This window comes from Haliaeetus leucocephalus, unplaced genomic scaffold, assembly GCF_000737465.1.
Source record: "Haliaeetus leucocephalus isolate CR32 unplaced genomic scaffold, Haliaeetus_leucocephalus-4.0 Scaffold351, whole genome shotgun sequence".
NCBI classification, from domain to species: domain Eukaryota; kingdom Metazoa; phylum Chordata; class Aves; order Accipitriformes; family Accipitridae; genus Haliaeetus; species Haliaeetus leucocephalus.
In genome coordinates this window covers 8,689,187-8,708,912 of record NW_010972787.1, presented here as the reverse complement: position 1 = coordinate 8,708,912, position 19,726 = coordinate 8,689,187, and the positions used below count along the sequence as shown (strand labels likewise).

General features: G+C 39.2%; 1 protein-coding gene across 5 annotated transcripts; it reads left to right on the top strand.

The window, feature by feature from the left end:
• Positions 1 to 244: 244 nt before the first annotated feature.
• SPG20 (spastic paraplegia 20 (Troyer syndrome)) lies at positions 245 to 17,745 on the top strand. 5 transcript variants are annotated; one of them, XM_010572754.1, is made up of 10 exons: positions 245 to 534; positions 1,004 to 1,120; positions 5,044 to 5,883; positions 7,010 to 7,207; positions 8,226 to 8,330; positions 10,558 to 10,681; positions 11,473 to 11,667; positions 12,637 to 12,795; positions 12,874 to 12,964; positions 16,167 to 17,745. In XM_010572754.1, the coding sequence occupies exons 3-10, from the start codon at positions 5,053 to 5,055 to the stop codon at positions 16,351 to 16,353; spliced, it is 1,890 nt and encodes a 629-aa protein (XP_010571056.1). In that variant the 5' UTR covers positions 245 to 534; positions 1,004 to 1,120; positions 5,044 to 5,052; the 3' UTR covers positions 16,354 to 17,745. The 5 variants fall into 5 exon arrangements, with proteins under 5 accessions (XP_010571056.1, XP_010571052.1, XP_010571057.1 ...); XM_010572750.1 differs by lacking the exon at positions 1,004 to 1,120; XM_010572753.1 differs by lacking the exon at positions 245 to 534 and having other exon boundaries at positions 551 to 1,120.
• Positions 17,746 to 19,726: the final 1,981 nt, after the last annotated feature.

Below are 19,726 nucleotides of genomic sequence, written 5' to 3'. Positions count from 1 at the left end.
TGGGGGGTGCGTGGGGGGGGTGTGGAGGTGCCGCCTTTCCAACGCGGGCTGTGAGGCGGGGGAGCAGCGGGGAGGGCTGTGGTGAGGCCCGAGTCGAGCAGCCGCGGTAATAAATAACCGTTTGGGGCGTCTTACTGTGGGACCGAGGGGTTATTTGTCAAAATGCTTCGGAAAGCTGCCCCGTGCAGTTTGCCTTTTTTCGCGTCGGTTTGGGCCTGGCTGCTTTGAACACGGAGAAGGGCGCTGGCAGGCACGCAGCTAATGAAAAAGTATTAAATGGCAGCCTTACGTAACGGTTAAGTTTTCCACGATGTTGCTAGAACCTTTGGCCGCAGAACGGCAGATAGCGACAGCGTGTTTGTACTTGAGCGCTGTGCAGAACGAAGAGCTGGGCAGCACAGCTGCGTGATGAAGGGAATTACCTGTGCCCTACTGGTTTTTCACTTTCTTTTTTAGAGAAGTGCCAAGTAGGCACTCAAAGCCTAAAAGCCCCGCGTTGAGAGCATGTGGTGGAAATACAGGCCAAGGAGTCAGGTAGGAGTTCCATTTATTTGGACAAAACAAGGCTTGGTGGGGCAGCAGTGGTACTGAGAAGAGGAAAATTAGACGTGCTGGCTGGGTGAACGTAGGTGCTGGGATACCGGCCTGAGAAGATGGTGTGAGTTGAAAATGTCAGAAGATGGGAGTTTACTGAAGTCTTCGGTAATTTTAAGAGTAAGAATTACCGTGTTAGATCAGATCACTGATTTTCTCTGTTGTCTAGTCTTTGATATTATCTAGCCTTAGGTGCTTAAAAACTAGCAGTAGGCCACCATTTAATGAAAAATTTAAGGGCTGCTTTAAACAAACTAATTTAAATAAACTAAAAGCAAAAAAATGTAAATTTATCAGCTAGTACCTGGCTTGTATTAGTTTAAATCCTTCGTAACGTTTGTTTTAATTCAGTTTGTTCTCTAAATTCTTGAAAGTTACTAATACTTTCTTAATTGCTCTTTCTCTACAGAAATAAGGCTTAAAACACTTCTGTCGGCATGGTAGTTCTCCTTCATCCTCTTCATCTTTGAAATCAGTGGCTGATAGAAAAACAGCTGTCACATAGGAAGAGCTCGTGGATTAAGGGGTTTGTTTTGGTTTTGCTTTTTCTTCCCCTACACCCCCAAGGTTTCAAAAATAGTGAGTTGGAAAGAGTGTCCTACCTCTGTCAGTCAGGATATTTAATCCTCTTAATAAGCTTTAGGCTTCATGGTTACCTTCTGGTAGTAAGGTCCATCATTGAGCTACATTTTTTTTTTAAATAGATGTTATTTTTTAATGAAGGGGGGGTTGCTGCTTCAGAGGAAGGATGGTCAGCTAGATAGTTGAGATGTTAGCATACAGTATCAAATTGAACTCAAGTTTCTCTGTTGCACCGTGGCCTCTCTTGGTCAAGTCACTTAAAACCACAGAGTGTATCTGTACTGATAAATGAAAAGGGGCCAAGGAATGAGCTCAAGTACTGGGTTGATCTGTGATTATCTACAGTGCCCATCAGCTCTTTTCTTAGCTCTGTTTTGGGCCAGCCTTCTCCCAGACAAGTTCCTCTAAATCTTACTTAGCGCTAAGTAGTACAGATCTGGGCGAGTCTGTACCAGCCGTAGGACCAAAGGTTGGTTTGCAGCTCTCATATTTAGTAATATACACTTTGCCATTCATTCCAGCTTTAAAACAGAGGAAATAAGACTCTGCATTGTGCAGAAATGGATTACAGATAAACATTAAAACATGCAGGGTGTTTAAATACTATATTAAGATCATACACTGAAAATAATAATGACCGAGGATCTTCCTTTCACATGGTCAGATTGCTACTTAAATGTTCTGTTTCAGAGAATATTTCTTCTTGTGTTGTGAGGGAACAATCCAGTTGGCTTATTTACTTTATACTATCCATTATTTTGTATTAATTTTAATCAGTTAATAAGAATGAATTCAATTCAGCTCTTCAGGCTGACTTTTTAGTTATCTTGTGTTAAACTTAAAATCCACTGTGAACTCCTTCCTCCATTTCCAAGTCCTTTGCCACCCAAATGCATAGTTTGGTGGTAACTATACATACACTGCAAACTTGGGATGTTTCAAACAATCAGAGGTGAGTTGCAACACTCCTGCTCTTCTGAACTGCTGAGCCAGCTTTTGTATCTTTGCCATGCGTGGCCACACACTAGTGCTGTATATACACTGATCATGCTGACATCTCCATTTTCTTACAGACCTTTTCTAGTGTTAATAAAGACTGAGCTTTAGCAAGGACAGTGGTGTTGACCGTATGATGAGTGTACAGTGAATAGTAAATTAATTCACTATTAAGTTGAAATGTAGCTAGGATTTTACTTGATGTCTCTTCTTGTTATATACTAACAATCACTAGCAAAAGAATTATTTAAAATCTGTAAAGTATCTTTGCCTTAGCCTCCCCCAGCAAAAACAAATCAAAAAACATGGGGCAAAGTAGACTATGGTACTGCAGTTGTGTTCACACAAACGAATTGTTTACTTAAAGCCTTAAGAAGGGACTTTTTACAGAATTGGATTCACAGGCACTAAAAATGCCAAACCACTAAATTTTGCTCATAAAGAAGTAAACTGTGATGTTAGGTTAAATTCCTCTGTCTTTCTCAGTCTTCTAAACATTTTCTGTGTTTTGGGAACCCGCAGTAATTTTTAAATAGGAGTTCTTTACTGTTGAATTGTTTTTTACCTTTATACCCTTCTTAAAAGGAAAAATTGACTTTTCATGAGTAAATACAAGTGTTGACACAAGATGATGTGGTTTGGGAGTCCCTAGGTTTTTTTGCTAGCAAATAATCCAACTATGCATATCTTAAATAGTTAATGTCTAGATCATAAAATGCATGATGTGGTTAAGTCTAATCTTTCATGTAAGCATCCAGCTGCACTTGCACACTTGTTAAGAGTTCTTTCCAGTTACTTTCATTATAATTGCTTGCTGTTGTGCTGGTCAGAAGCATGGTTATAACTTCTAAACTTGATGTCCTTGGTGGTTATTAAATATACACTTATGCCAGTGTTGTTCTTCAGCTTAAATCAAAGATGCTGAGCCAGTTGGCAGCAAGTGACTGCAATCAGCCAGAAGAATCTCCTCCAGCCCAAGATTAGTTTTTCTGCTACATGGTGGGGAATGGGCGGTGAGCCTGGTGGCTCAAGTCGCTGCTGATCTGCACCACATGGGCTGCTTTCTCAAGCCATCCCTGTCGTATTCCTAGCTACGCCTCTGTCATTGGACTGAAATCACACATCTTGTCTTTTGCATGAAATTGGATTCTGTTGCATCGTAAAAATCCAGACATGTTCCAGATCACATGGCACTTCTGTCATGTGAATGCAGATGCATCAGTCACATAAGTGCTATCTGCATTTTGATCATAAAAGATGTGGGAGTGCAGCATTCCATCTTTGCCTCTTTAAAATCTTTTCATGACCTGCACTTCTTAAGTTTCTCTGTTTTTGTTGGAGTAGAGGAAGGATATTTTCCAGATTTTATATATTTTTTTTTTTTTTTTTTTTTACTTCATTGATAGTTAGACTAAAACAAGAAGAGACATTAAATAAACTCAAATGTGGGTACTATTTCAGGATTTTATTAAAAGTTTGGCTTTCAGTAGTTATTTTCTTCTTTCCTGATTTACTTTCTTCTGAAAAGAAGTATATTTATAGAGACTAATGCAATCTCTTAGCCTTTGATTTATTGGCTTGGTAAGCCAAACTTACCTCTCTCTAGGGAAAAGTAGTTGGTTCACCAGAAAAAAAAATCAGTAACCATCTGCACACCTCTTCCTGTTCTGGTGCAGCTTTCTTGAATGTGGCTCAGTGTCCTGTGAGGTCTCACCAATGCTGTGTACAGTGGCATTAATGCTTCTGTATGTCTAATGGAAGTATTTTTATTTTTGCATTTCAGATTTCACTTACTCCCATGTTTTCTGTAGCTTGCTATCATTGTGATTGACAGACGTCTCTAGATTTTTCTCCTTCCTTCCATCCAGTTTCCAGCAGAGAATCATTGTTTTTTGTGAAAATCCATGCTCCTTCATTTTTATATAGTATCCCTTTTTTGCTGTCCACGATCATTATTCCCTTCTAGTATAAAAACCTGATTTTTCTGAATTGACAATGCCTCTCAACGCTGTCAGCAAAAAATTTCACTGGAATTTTTTACATTCTGTGTTGTAAACACTATCCTAGTCCAAGAATGATTTGTATTTGCTGTGTTTGGCCAAGACTGAAGATCTGCATTCAGTTGAAACAGTGATTTTACACGTTTTAGAGTTCAGATAAACCTATTGGATTCTCTTCTGCTCTTCAGTTGTTGAAATACACATGGCAGTTTGAGGAATAAATTCCAAAATAGACATAGAACCTGCAACCTTTTGTACATATTGGTACTTCCAAGTTTTTGTCATCTGGGGAGCAAGAAAGCGAAAACACCAGTTGTCTTTCTCACCTTATAAACACTGTAAAGGAGATAAGTAATTCCCTGTTTTTTGTTTTGTAAAGCACAGCTTTAACTGTTGAAAGTATTTCTTCCCAGTTCTGTGTGTTGATGCTAGTTTATCAATATTTGTTTAAATGTTGAGTGCTGTTCCTGAATTTTTTAATACCTTAGAGATTTTTTTTAAATACTATCAAAAGTAAAGTTAGATTTTAAAATATTTTTTTACTCCACTATTTGCTACTGATTTTAATACTTTTTAAGATGGAAAGTTTAGTATCAAGCATGTCTATATTCTTCTGATGTTTAACTTCTGAGAAATACATGTCTGTGGTGTAACTAGATGTGACGATTATAAATTCCTTGCTGTCTTGGAATCACGTATTCTAAATCTGAAGGTTAACAGGCAATAACCATAACATATCAGACACTGCACCAAGCAACTAGATAGCTTTCTGCAGTATGGTCATCATTAGAAACCAGTTAGAAGGCGTTTTGTTCTAAGGTAAACTTTGTTTGGCTTCATCTATGAATATCCTTACTAATTTTTGTTCCAGTTTGCAGTAATGGAACAACCGCAGGATCCAGTTATGCAAGAAGATGAAAATATTAAAGCTATTAATGAAGAGTACAGGAGAGCCTTTATTTTTATCAATAAAGGACTGAGTACAGATGAACTGGGTAAGAGGGAAGAGGCAAGACATTATTACAAGCAAGGGCTTGAGCACTTGCTCCAAGGAGTTAGCATTCCATCGCAGGGTCCTGCATGTGTAGGGTCCCAGTGGGAGTCTGCCAGGCAAATGCAACAGAAGATGAGGGAGACCCTCCGAAACGTTCGTGCTCGACTCGGCATTCTAGAACAAAACACCCCACCTGCACAAGCAAGTCCTGCTGTGGTGGATGCCCCTGCTGGGGTGCCCAAGTTGTACCCACCCATTCCTTCCAAAGAAAAGCCAGAAAGACCCCCTGCCCCTAATTCTCTGTTTGTACCAAGTCAGCCACCTGCAGCAGATGGAAGTGTTGCAACTGTGAGCCAGGGGCAGATTCCAGCTATGAGTCCACCATCTGCAACACCTCTTTGTCTGCCAAATGAAGCACCTCCTGCCTATACTCCTCAAGCTACCAATGGCCATTTTACTGTGTCTTATGGCACAGACTCTGGGGAGTTTTCTTCTGTAGGTGAGGACTACTACAGTAAGTGTACTCAGCCACCTCCCCTTGAAAACCTGGGAGTGGATGCAGATGAGCTGATCCTGATTCCCCAAGGAGTACAAATATTCTTTGTGACTCCTGATGGGCAGGTTAGTGCTCCTTCATATCCTGGATATCTACGCATTGTGAAGTTCTTGGATACAGATAGTGAGACGGTGCAGAGTCGTCCACCTGCATTTCTTCAGGTAACAGGAAAATAATTTTCTCCTTTAATTAAATTCCAAGAACTGTCATAAAACTTTAAAAGGCAATCTTCTTAAGTTCTTGCTTTTCTAAGCCTAAATATCTGTATGGTAATATAAAGGATGTTATAGCTGTTGGAAAAAATGGTTTTCTGCAAGTATACACTTTATGACTTTTTCTGCGAAAATCACCTCTGTATCTTCCCAAGGTTTTCGAGTGTTGACTGTTCTGGTGAATTGCATTTTCTAAAGGAGTTGACTTAACATGTCTTTTCATTTCATGAAATTAACTTCCCTTTTCTCGCATAGAGAAGACATGTTGATTCACCTGTTGTAATGTGTCAGTGTAAAACAGGGTTGCATGCTACCTGCTTCCGTCTGGTGATGTTGTGATAACATATTGCAGTTAGGACAACTGATAATTTGGAATCTGAGGGCCCATGTTAATCCAAACCCTGATCTACAAATAAAAAAGATGCATTATTTTAATTTTATCAGTCCGTGCTTGCTTCATGTGGGCGTGTTCTGTAACATACGTTGTGTTTCTGGTCTTGTTTCTGACTTTGGATCTCCTTGTTGCTGCTAAGATTGGCTGTTGGTAGTCTCACCAAAGGGGAAAGTTGGAGGAACAAACAAAAACTGCTTCCTGTTTTTGGGTCTGCTGGTTCACCTCCACCTGTGTTAGCAGTCTTCAGCAGTCAGCCAGCGACAGCCGTACATTCTCTTTATCCTATCATATAAACCTGTTCTGAGACCTACAGGAAGTTACAGGCGCTGTGAATCCTGACTTGTTTTGCAGTGCTTTTCATCTGCTCCTACACCTGCGTCTCAAGACTAGACCTCGGTTAAGAGGCTACCAGCCTGAATTATAGTCCTGTGAAAATTAGTATTTTCTCCATATTAGACTGTCAGAACCAATAAAGAATGATATTTCCACAGTCATATGGGGCTTTTGGTTTGTGGGGTTTTTTTCTTTCTTTTTTTTTTTTCCCCCAAGATGGCGTAGGGCTTTTTTGGTTTTCTTGCTAAACTTTATGGAAAATCAGGTTTGTGGTGCTTATCAGTACATTCTGCCTGCCTTTCTTTTTAAAAGGATCCTTTTATTCCTTTATGTACTTATCTTTTCTAGGTTTGTGACTGGTTATATCCTCTAATGTGTAACCAGTCTCCTGTTCTGTGCTGCAATACTGGAGTCTACATGTTCCCTGACACGATGTCCCAGATGCCAGGGTCCTATGTGGGAGTAGTGCTGTCTTCAGAACTTCCAGCAGCGGACAGAGAGCTGTTTGAGGATCTCTTAAAACAGATGTCTGACCTTCGAATCCAGGTAAATTTCTGGGCTGCCTGTTTTAAGCCAATAAGAAAAGGTGTAAATGATAAATATATTCTCCCATTTACAGTTAGTTGTGTAAAACTGCAAAGTTCTGTGTCTTGCTTGGTAAGCTCACCTGTGAGAAATAGATAAAGTAGCCAAGATTAAGCAACCTAGTAATGAAACTGTAGGCCCTGTGAGATGGGAGGACAGAAATTTTAAAATAATAAACTGTGAGCACGGAGAGGAATTGAAGACCATTTTGTATATTTTCCCTACTTTTCCAAAAGATAACATAGGACCCAAAATGAAATTTTGTGTTCAGGAGAAAGCACATTTTTTCCTCTGTGTGCACACACATGAACACACTGTAGTTTTGATGATACCAGTCCTGGAATATTGTGCCCAAATGTGTTCACAGTTCAAAAATGTTAAACCACTTCAGAGAAGCAGACCTGTGAAAATAGTGTGTACCTCAACAGTCTGCCTTCAAATGGGATCTCAAAATAGTTAAATCTAGTGCCTTATTGCAGTAAGATATTGACAGATAGAGAAAAGAGAAAAAAACCATAGTCTTACAAAGGTGCAGTAAGATACAGTAACTGGAAACAAGGTGAAAAATGTTACTGTAAGAGCACTGGAGCACTATTTCAGGAAGTATGGTAATCAGTAACTACTTAAAAGCTCATAGTGGGATTATATTGTTTCATGAAAGATAGAATCTTGTTGAATCACCAAGATTTGAATGCAGTGATGATGAAGGACCAGTTTGCAGCATGCCATGTGGGCAGAATTCTGTTATGGTATAAATTCTGTTTTGTTCAGCAGGGAATTTCTCTAGCACAGGAGGCCACTAATTTTTACTTAAAAGGGAGAAGTACTACAGAATGATGTGATGTTTCAGTGCAGGACTTATTTGATAAAACTCTGTCATCTTTCCTGCATAGAAGTAGTTAAAATTCGGTATCTCATTAGTTCCTTCTTGTCCTAAAATTCCATGTTTTTGTTAATGTTCCCTGATACGATGTCACAGGTGCCAGGATCCCATGAGAGAGTAGGGTTATCTTCAGAGCTCCCAGCAACTGAGAGAGTGCATTTTGAAGATAAATTTAAACAGATGTCTGGCCACAAAGTCCAGGTAAATTCCAGGACAGTGATTCCAAAATTCTATAGAAAAAAAAAAAGTCACTGAAATATATGTTAGAACTGCTGAGATTCCAGACTCAATTGACAGCAGCAATGTATGCTGTGCCCTGTGTTTTTTTGGTTTTGGTTTTGGTTTTTTTGTTTGTTTGGGTTTTTGTTGTTAAGAGCTGATTCAGCTACTGCAGGCTACCACGTTTTGCAAATCAGCAGATTTCTGAAGTTTTAAAAACAGTGATACAGCACAAATATTTCAAAGCCTAGTCTGATGGCCATTTAATGTGTCTTCTGTTTTATATAGTATTCATGAGGATCTAATTAACATCTATATTTAATGTAATTATAGTATTGAGTCACCTGTCTCAGAGAATCCATTTCTGCTCCTTAGTATAGTCCTTAGAAGTGTTGACTGGTTTTCTACATAGTGACCCAAACTCTGGGATAACTAAATTATATATGGAACATAGTTTAGGTTTTTTTATTGTTTTGTTTGTTTGTTTTTTAGCTATAGCTGTGTATTAAGTTTATTTCTCCTGCCCAGCCACCAGAGTGTTTTGGTCACATGCAAAAGACATTTCTTGAACATGAGATTTCACACTGCTGTCAAGCAGTAATTGGTGATGTAGTACATGTCAGTGATACACTGTTAATCTTCCGGGTAGCAACTGTCTAAGTCTTAATCTAATCTTTTCTGTTAATGTTGGTTTTGTTTTGTTTTACTGCAACAGTCATCTTAGTGCAATACCTGGCTTTTATTTCCAGTAAATATTTCAGGGGAATCTAAGAATTCCATGTAATATCAATTATTCTATATGCTGTATTCTATTCTGTTGATAGGTTTAATCTATGCATGCTTTCATTTAGACTCTTCAAGACTAAATAAAAAGGTTTTTTCTTTCTATCCATTGATAACTAGAAGTGTTTTGAATCATTGAAATGTTTTGGGTTTTTGGTGGTTTTTTTTTTTTAACTTTTACATTGGGAAAGTCCTAAAAATAGGGTCTTGAACAGGAACCTAAATCTATTACAATTTTTTTCATTTCTGTAATTAAAGTTTAATTATACATTGTCTGTAAACTGTGTAACGTGATGTTAACACTTTTTAGAAACACTAACCAGACTGTGGTGGTGGTGGTTGATATGTTTGAATGATCAACATCTACTCATAGATTCCTAGAATGGTTTGGGTTGGAAGGGACCTTAAAGATCACCTAGTTCCAACCCCCCTGCCATGGGCAGGGACACCTTCCACTAGACCAGGTTGCTCAAGGCCCCATCCAACCTGGCCTTGAACACTGCCAGGGATGGGGCATCCACAGCTTCTCTGGGCAACCTGTTCCAGTGCCTCTCCAACCTCAGAGTGAAGAACTTCTTCCTTACATCTAGTCTAAATCTACCCTCTTTCATTTTAAAGCCATTACCCCTTGTCCTGTCACTATATGCCCTTGTAAAAAGTCCCCGTCCAGCTTTCTTGTAGGCCCTGTTTAGGTACTGAAAGGTTGCTGTAAGGTCTCCCCGGAGCCTTCTCCAGGCTGAACAACTCCAGCTCTCTCAGCCTGTCTTCATGGGAGAGGTGCTCCAGAAACTCTAGTGTTTGACATGAAATCACACAGATCCTATCCACCCAGCTTTAAATGGGGAGCAGTAGCATGCACAGCTTGATGTGTTCCTTGGCTGTGCTAGTCTGCAAAAGCATCAACAGCACAAAGAATGAATAATCTCCTTTATTTTTGAATTTGGGAGGAAAGGATGAGGAGCAAAACAACCAGAACAGCTGCATTATTTTCGTGCAGCTGGATTCTCTGACTGAAGACTGAAGATCCCATACTGAAAAACAAGAGAGTTGACTTCCCTCTGAGAAGATAAAAATGATAGATAGACAAGTCTCTTATCTTTTTTGCTAGTTAACTTGTACTGTAAGTTTTCCCTACTTAGCTATTTGACCATATGGCCGTGTTGGCAAGCAAATCTTTTCATTGTAACTGGATGAAGAAAGTGTACAGAAAATGCTGAGCTGTCTGACAAGGTTCTTTGAACGCATAGCATTTCTGTGCAAAAGTAATTGAATCACAAATTTCCCTTGAGTTTCTGCACACTTACCCAAGGAATACACAACATTAGCATTATTTGACAATGGATCTGTATAACCTGAAACACCTAAAACAGAAACCCTGATGATATGTTGTGAAGTAGATTCTCAGATGTTTACTTTCACTTGTTAGCCTTCAGAAGCCTCTAGTGATGCAGTTAACTTGCCGCAGACTGTACATATCCAACCACAACCTGAAGGAGCGGAAAATCAGTTGCCAGAATGGAGTGAGAAAGTTGCCCATGGAATCTTGTCAGGTACTGTTGTAGTAAGAGGATTGTGTTGGATATAAACCTCCGTGAGTAACATTTAAACAGTATTTTCACCTAAATGCATGTGTGCTGGTAGAAGTTGAGTGGTCGGAAGTAGTCGTTCACCAGTTCCAGCTGTGATCTTCTAAAGGATAGTTTGATGAGCTTTATAAAAACAGTGCAGAACTTAAATCCATTGCCAACACCCTTGTTCATTGCAAATGAGTTAGGCTCCTCATTTGACTGTGTGTTAGGGGATCACCCCCTGTGACCCAAACCACTGTGATAGAACAACTTTACTCCTGTATGAGCAGTTATATTAAAACAGGCATCTATTGTGATTTCTGCAGATAAACTTTTTTTTTTCCTCTGAGAACCTTTGGAATATACTAATGACCACCAGCTGATTTCAATAAGTATGAATCTGCTAGGAGGGCTAGAGTGTTGGGTTGTATGTTTTCAGAATGTTAATAGCATTGAGATGTGCAGTTCTATCACTTCTGACCCAGCTGGGGCTTGGATAGCTATTTAAAAACTGAGTACCTGTATTAAGCTGACGTTTGGATGAGGGCTGGCTGTATTAAACTTAAATAAGTGAATTGAAAAAAACGTGGGCGGTGTAGGAGCAGAAATCACTGTAGCAATTCATGCTGACCCATTCAAGGAAGAGTATAATTGCAGACTCTGTAATCAGGAATGTTTCTAAAGTCAGTGTTGCAGAGGCAGAGGAGGGAAAGCTGTAGGAATCATAGCCTGTAGAATTGTACCTTCTAAGAAAAACAATTTTTGCCTTGAAGGTGCATCTTGGGTAAGCTGGGGCCTAATAAAAGGAGCAGAATATACTGGTAAAGCTATCCACAAAGGAGCTTCTAAACTGCGAGAACACATTCAACCAGAAGAAAAACCTCTGGAAGTCAACCCAACTGTAGCAAAGGGACTTCATGTAGCAAAACAGGCTACAGGAGGAGCTGTGAAAGTCAGCCAATTCTTAGGTAAAAATTTCCATCTCATAGTATATTATGTTTTTGCCTTTAATAAATATTCTGTAAAATAAGAGCTGGTTTCTGTAGCCAGTGAACTAGAGGAGGGACTGACCTGGTGAAATCCAGAGATCAGTAGCTTGTGCTTAGTTACTTCCTGTGAGAGACATACTTTAGGATTAATATTTATTATATGACCTTGAGGCATCTTTCTGCTTCCTAAAAGAATAGTCTTTACAGCCTTAAGTTTGGCATGCTTTTCTAAGTTTTAGACAGTTAATTCAAAATTGTGTCTCTCTTTCTTCTGAAGTTGATAACCATGTATTTTAAAAGCTGTACTGTCACTCGTTACTACCATATTGTACCACTAGAGAATGTAACGTGTGTGTGCATGTTTTTAAATATGCACACCTGAAACAAGTCTATTAGACTATGTATAAACTTCCAGATAGAAACAGTGTGGTGTTCAGTGGTGCTTGGTAACCCTAGCAGCTCTCAGTAACTTCATTCTGTTATTTATTTACATTAATGTTTCTATGTAGTGTCTAGTGACTTGTCCAAGCTTAACAACAAATTGTGCTGGATGTTACAAAACTAGTTTGAAGAGCTGGAATGATTGTGAGAGAGACTTCTCCAGAAGACAAGTCAGGGAAGAAACACAGCTTGTTCCCTATCTGCAGGTTGAGGTTAACAAAGCAATGGGAACAGCTTCTTGAAATTAGAATGTGAGACGTAAAGTGCTTTTTAGCTGTAAGACCAACCTTACTTGTTTCTTAGGAATTGAAGCTGTGGAGAATCTGAAAAATAAGGTTGCTTCTGTATCAGTTGGGTACTTAAGTGTGGATTAAAGTCTGTCTTTCAAATAAGCATATTTAAATAGAAGCAACACTTAAGACTTCAGTGAAGCTTTTAATTAGAAGTAAGGACTTTTAAAGAAAGATGTTCTTACTAAATAATCTGCATACTATTGTTTTATGGTAGTTGAGGGAGTGTGTTCTATAGCAAGCTGTGTTGGAAAGGAGCTGGCTCCGCATGTGAAGAAGCATGGCAGCAAATTAGTTCCAGAATCCCTTAAGAAAGATAAAGATGGCAAATCCACTTTTGACGGTGCTCTGGTGGTAGCAGCAAGTGGAGTTCAAGGTAATAAAAATTCCTTATACTTTTTTAATTGCATATTTTTCAATGCTATGAACTCAAATAAGCTGTTCGTTTTCACAGGGTTTTCAACAGTGTGGCAAGGTTTAGAAAGCGCAGCGAAGTGCATTGCTAAAAGTGTTTCAACTGAGACTGTAAAAACTGTCAAATACAAGTAAGTTATGTTTTTATTGGTTTCATCTTCTACAGCATATTGTCATTGTGTTTGAATACTGGCAAAAAAAAAGCCTATGGAAGTGCAGGGAAACTAACTGAAATACCTGCTTTTCTCTAATTATGCAGCACATGGTAAGCTGCTAAGTGCACAGTAATGAGCATCTGTGAGTAAAAACATGAAATGAGTGAATGATTGTGGCAAGTATTTTTTTAGTTCTCTTCTAGAAGTATTACAGCTTCAGGCTATGTTACAAATGATGTTCAGATTTATAATCTTTGCTCTACAGTATAATGTCGTTACGAAAAAAGTTACCAGTTTAAACCTCTCAGCTTGATCCTGAATTTATGTAAATTTAGCTAAATTTAAGAAAAAAGAAAGAACTTCATCTATCAGCAGGTGTGATTAAAGCGAGGAGGTACAAAAAAGAAGATTGTGTAAGGAAATCTAAGGCGTAAATAGCAATAATAGCATAGCCTCGACTTGCAAAATACAGGTGTTCTTAGAAAAAGATAGTGGGGGAAGAGGATAGTAACATTTGGGGTTAAGATGATGTTACTAAGGTGATGGAAAGACCAAAGTTGAATGCATGTACTGGAAGATGCTGTGGAGAATAAGGGAATATATTGAAATAACTGCAAAATGTAGGAAATGCACCCCTCCAAAAAAGTGCAATAGGTGTAATAGAAAGTGAAGGGTAAGCAAAAGCATATAGGTTAAATGGAATGAGTGATAAGTGTAGCAAAAAAGATGTTAAAAAGGATTGTTGAAGGTGCATACAGGCTACTAGCAGAAGGTAACAAGGTAAAGATCAGCATACAGTATGAAGTGGATTGGCATTCAGAGTTGTGTTGTGATGCATTTCAAATAGGAGGTTGGATAGTGAAGTTCTAGTCAGTGGTGCTTCATTGCTAATGTTTGTTTTCCGTAGGAATGTCAGGAGGTATTGTGTGGGTACTCATTTCACATAAATCCACATTAATGTTTTTGTTCTAGATATAAAAATAGGAAATATGGAGATCAGCAGTCAACAGCCACTGACCGTGAAAAACAATAAGTAATTAAATGTTGCAGTTAATTACAATACAATTGAAAATATTTGATACATGATCTTTAAAATCTATCTATATAAATGTGTTAAAATTCTACATAATATCTCTTTTTGGAAGCTGTTTTTTGTTTCGGTGACAAAGATTTCTGCCAGTCAGAATACTTCAGTGAATGAGCTAAATTCCACTTAATGGAAACAAAGTGAAAGGAGCATCATCACAGTGTCTCTAAATTAACAAAAAACTCAGCTAAAATTTAGCTGCAATACCTTTGCTGATGGAATTACAAAGAGATGCTCATCATATGTGCATGTTGATCAGAATTGGGGGAAAACGTAGCTTCAGAAGTAACATTTCTGCCAAATTACCATGCTACTACCTTGGTGGTTTTTTTACAATGATTTTAATAACTGCAATATCTACATCTGCCCAACTTTTTTCTTAAAAAAAAAGTTACAAATGATGCAATTGGGACAGGCAAACTGAAAAATCAGTTATCAAATATTAAGAAATTGTTAGTCTAACTGTATTGGATAAGCTATAGTCTTACTTTTAAATGAGGTTACCTATTTTAGTGATGTTATATAAAACTGGCTTATGATGTTTCTGAGGTGAAAATAACTAACCATATTGACAAATACTGCACTTTTGCTGTGAGATTAATTCTGTGATCTGCAAATCCAATGTTGGTGATTCAAGGCTGTTGCTCTATCAGAGAATTAAAAACAAAACAAAAAAAGCACTAATTCTTTTTATTTGGTTTCGCTGTTGGTTCCAGCCATTATGCCGTGGCTGCTGTACTGATAATGCGATAGATTTTTGGATTCTCTGATATTCTGTGCTTCTCTCTAGCCTTATTTCAAGGTCCTCAAAGAATCTCTGGTTGTAAGAAGCACAGGGAAAAACTAACTTTACTAACTGCTGGGATTCTGATGCTGCCAGAAATACTTCCCTTTGGCCTGGTTTGTCTGATTACAGTGCTCTCTGGAGAAATGGCTGGCTGCCCAGAACAGTTGGAGTTCCTGCTCTCACTATACTCTTGTCCTCCTTCAGTATGCTCCCTCTGCTGGTGTAGATGTGTACCTTTCTTTACAGTTGAGTAATTAATATAAGACTGCTGACTTGCCACCTAAAGCATAAAGAAGCCCGACCCACAGCCCAGTGGAGAGACCAGAGGTTTTATCTCTTGATAATTTCCATCATATCCTCAAGTTAGCTTCGTTGAGCCTTTTGGGGTTTTGTATGACTTCTCTTTTTTCTTCCCCTTGTTCCCCTTTGCCACTGTTTTGATTCCAGGTTACTTCATATAAGTTTTCACTGCACAATGGAATTTTTTTGTAGGGACCTTGCTACCTCCAATATATGATCATAGCTGTGTCAGCAATTCTTTGTACCCAGGAGACCTGTTAGACTGTCTGGGTTAATTTGTTTGAGCACCATGGTGCCCTACCTCAGAGAGTCTACTTTTGGGACTTTGAACTAACACGCCAATGTGTTGCTGTTTACACCAGATGTAGTATCATATTATGCCATGCAGACACAGGCAAAGGTGATACAGGACAAGTCCTAACCAAGCACCATTCTGGCAGTGGTGGTACCAGCTGAGACAAAATATGCCTGAGGTGATTCCAGTCCCTTTTTCTGTAACAGGTGAGAAGGCAGGACAGTGTTTGCCCTCCCTCCTCCTCAGTGCTGCCACCCATGGTACATACTGAGAAGGTTTAGCAGCTGCAAGGGTCCGGCTGTGAGGACTTACATGGGGATATAGAGGGTATCAAGAATTTTACCTAAGAACTTATGTGAAAAAGTACTTAGGGGTTATTGCACACAACTTCCTCCCTCCCTTGGCTCTTCTTATGGTTCAATAGATAAGCCTTCTACTCTTCAAAACTAGAGGAAGGAGGGAGAAAGACTGAAAGTTTTTTTGAGGAAAAAGGGCAGAAGCATATTGGTATCTTTAAAGAGTAACCTGTCTGATAGAGGACCAGCCCTTACGCAAATAGTTTGGTAATTTCTAATTTTATTCTTTAGGCACTCAGGCTGTGTGCTTATTATTTGTTCTTGGTAATGCTTAAATTTCTGCTTTCAGAAGAATTCCAGTGAATATTAAAATACTAACCATACAAATCTACAAAACTGCTATCTTTCTTTAGGTATGGAGATGACGCTGGCCATGCCACAGACAACGCTATGAATTCTGCCATCAATGTTGGTGTGACAGCATTTAACATTGACAATATTGGTATCAAAGCTGTTGTAAAGAGAACTGCAAAGGAAACCGGCCATGCTGTGTTAGATGAATATAAAGTGTTGGATAATGAGAAGAAGGATAAAAAATGAAAGCAATGAAATATTTCTCAAAGCCTTACATTAGAGATGAAACTTCTTATTTAGAAGTAACTGCATTGCTAACCTGCGATTTAACACAAATCACGCTGTACTTTTCAAGCAACTGTTACTTAATTTGACATCAAAATGTAAAAATAGGGAGGGCATTTGTAGAAGGAAAGATGAAAGTTGTCTTGCCTCCTTGTTCTGTATTGAACAAGGGTTTTAAACAACTGGATCAGGACTTCAGACCACTGGAAGGATATGAGTTTTTGGTTAATAAACTTGCCTCTAAGCACTTTCTCAAAATATAATATGGAATAATAGATTAATATAGAAATACTATTGTGAATATTTTTGTAATACTTTATATTTGTAAAGAAGATGGTGATACAGAACAAATAGGATTACTAATTCTGGAACAAGTAGGATTACTAGTTTTGTTTTTTGACTATCATTAAGAGTTAGTTTTATTAAACCAGCCTTGTCTTATTTAATATGCACTACTAAAATAAGCTTTGTGTTTCATTGTTTTGTAGAGAATTTCCCTTTGCAGCTAGCAAACAGCTAATCTTATCCAAAGTTCATGTTAGAAGAAATGAAAGATGAACCTCAGGTGACTAGGTAGTTACTCCCTTTAAAACTTTTTTTTTTCCCCATCCAGCATATAAGCAAACCAAAGATATCAAGCATTTCTTCTAAAAGAGGGTATTTACAATTCTAGAAAAATGTATTCTCCATAAGGAATATACAAAGATTCTTTGAAATTGAGATTTTTATTTAGAGAGGGTATGTTTTTGCATAAAGTATTTTTCTGTAAAAACATTCTGTAGAGGACACTAGGAACTTCTAAGCATTCTGTACTTTTCAGCCAATCCAGAAAGATTCAGTGTATGTAGCATGGCCTCCTAGTGGAAGACAATATGTATTTGCTTTAACAAGTAGTTCTAACAGTCAGCATCTTTATTCTGTTAAATTAATAGTTGCACAAGGTATGTCTTTAAAGGGTATGAAGACAAGCCCTTTTAGTGAAGAGATGTGTGTGGAATAGAATAGACACTACTGTGTAGGTTTTTCATCCTGTTCCTAGTGCAGTGTGAAATAACTCCACACGTAGAACCCTTGAGATGCTTTTACACTGCTACTTATTTAACAGTTCATTATTGAGTTTTAAAGCTGCTGCACATTCTGATATTGGCTGGACCTGCAGCAAACAGAACACCATGTATTTACAACTTACCTCTGTTTAATGTAAATGGAGAAAATGACTATAAATGGTTGTTAGCAAATGATACTTGCATCAGATTGAAAAAATACAGTAACAACTAAAGTCTATTAGAATGGTCATAGGTGCCCGTTTTGTGGTAGCTACTGTAGGTGTGTACTTAGGTTGAGAAATGTGAAACAAAGGATCTAACCACTTGAAGTGTAACTGATTTATGGAAATAAAGATGAAATGAAAATTGGTTACTCTGTGCTTGGCCTTTTTATGATGTGGCACTACTGTACGGATCAGTGAGGGGCAAGACTAGGACTTCTTCTGAAGTAATAAGAGAACAGTATTTGGGTATGTCTATGACAGAAACATAGAAGGTTCCTCTAGTTGGGAACTATTCAGTAGGCTGGTTAAGTTAATCTTGAAGCAGTTCTTCACAAAAACTGGTAACAAGAAAAATGGTTACCGATTAACACCTTTGCTGTTAAGATTCAGTACATTGAGTTAGCTATGAATGCTAACCTAGGTCCAGGTCATTACTTAAATTATTGGTTTGGTATGGAATTTTCAATATGTATCTTAAAAAGGTAGCATTCAGTAAATCCAGAAGGCAAAATGAGCAGCTAAATTTAAATGCAGTTACAGTGCAGCACTCTTCTAAATTTGTTTCTTGATTAAAGTATTTCAGACAATTTTGAATTCAATCCACACCTCAAGTGGTAATTCACTGATTAGATGACAGCATCAGTTATAACTTGAGACTGTCAAAAAGCACCTCCTGCTCTAATATATATTGGACAAGTGAAATGAAAATGACTGATCATAAGAAGCAAACTTCTTGCTCTCCATCCTACTGTTTTACCCCCAGACACTAGACCCTGCAGGATCAGTGACCCTGCTGTTCCAGTATCAGCAAGGTGTTAGATTGCTCATTCTAGTGTTGCACTACCACCTTAGGACTAAAGCAACCTGGTCTAGTGGAAGGTGTCCCTGCCCATGGCAGGGCGGTTGGAACTAGATGATCCTTAAGGTGCCTTCTAACCCAAACCGTTCTGTGATTCTATAGCTCCCCTACTGAGCACTAGGTCCCATGAAATGGCGAGCTGATCTAAGAGCACACTGATCGCTCCCAGTTTCACCCTGTCCCTTGCATCACCTCTGGTGCTTTTCTGAGCAGCTGGTGAGCCGTTTCAGCTCACCAACCAGCAGAAACTGCAAACATTGAACATTTTCCTTGAAGTAAGTTTTCTAGGTTTGAGGAGCTGGACTGGCTCATGGGACACTAATGTCAGAGCTGGCACTGGAGCAGCCGGAGAAGTCAACAGGGAGACCCTGATGGAGGAGATGCCCCTCTTGGCAGCATTAGGCTGTTAGATTAATTCAGTCCACCCCTTAAAAGCTTTACCTTGAGAAAGCCATGAACCAATCTGAAACGCCTTGTTGGAAAACTGCAACATCAAACATTTTTAAGCATGAATCCGGACCATTGTAAGATAACTAAAATACTAGCCAGTATATATTGGCTAATTGACTCCATTGACTTGATCAGTGATGATTAAGACTGATTATTCTAAGCTCTTCTGTCCTGTCTCAAGTTGGATTCTTGCAAACTAGTTTACACACAGCACAGGTCGCAATTATCAAGGGTGCCAAAATACAGGCTAGGCACTCTTTCAAGACGGGGCCCCGCCATGCTCTGCCTCCCTTCACGTGCGGGTCAAAGCATTTCTTTAAAACCGTGCCACTTTCCATCCAAAAGAAGTGTTTAAAAGAAAACCCCCAAACCCTGCACATTTGTGTTTCCCAGGTCATGAAAAGCTTCACACACCAACAGTTCACCCCGCACGGCCAAAACCCTTTCATTGGGCCCAGACCTGTGCAGCGTTATTTCCCATTAATTTCTGGCGCTGCCTGAGCCGCATGCTGGGCATTTCCCCGGACAGAGGGAAGAAAAACGCCACCAAACGACTGGCGTTCGCGCCCGACCCCGTCTCCCCCCTCTCCCTCCGCTTTCCCGGCTGCCGAGACCGCGGTCTCCCGCCCCGAGGGCTGACAGGACCGGGGCGAGGACCACCGCCCGCCCCGCTCCCTCAGGCCTCCGCCGGGCGCTCGGCGGCCATTATCCCGCCCAGCCGCCGGGGACGCCGGGGCTTGCGGGCGGGGCGGGGG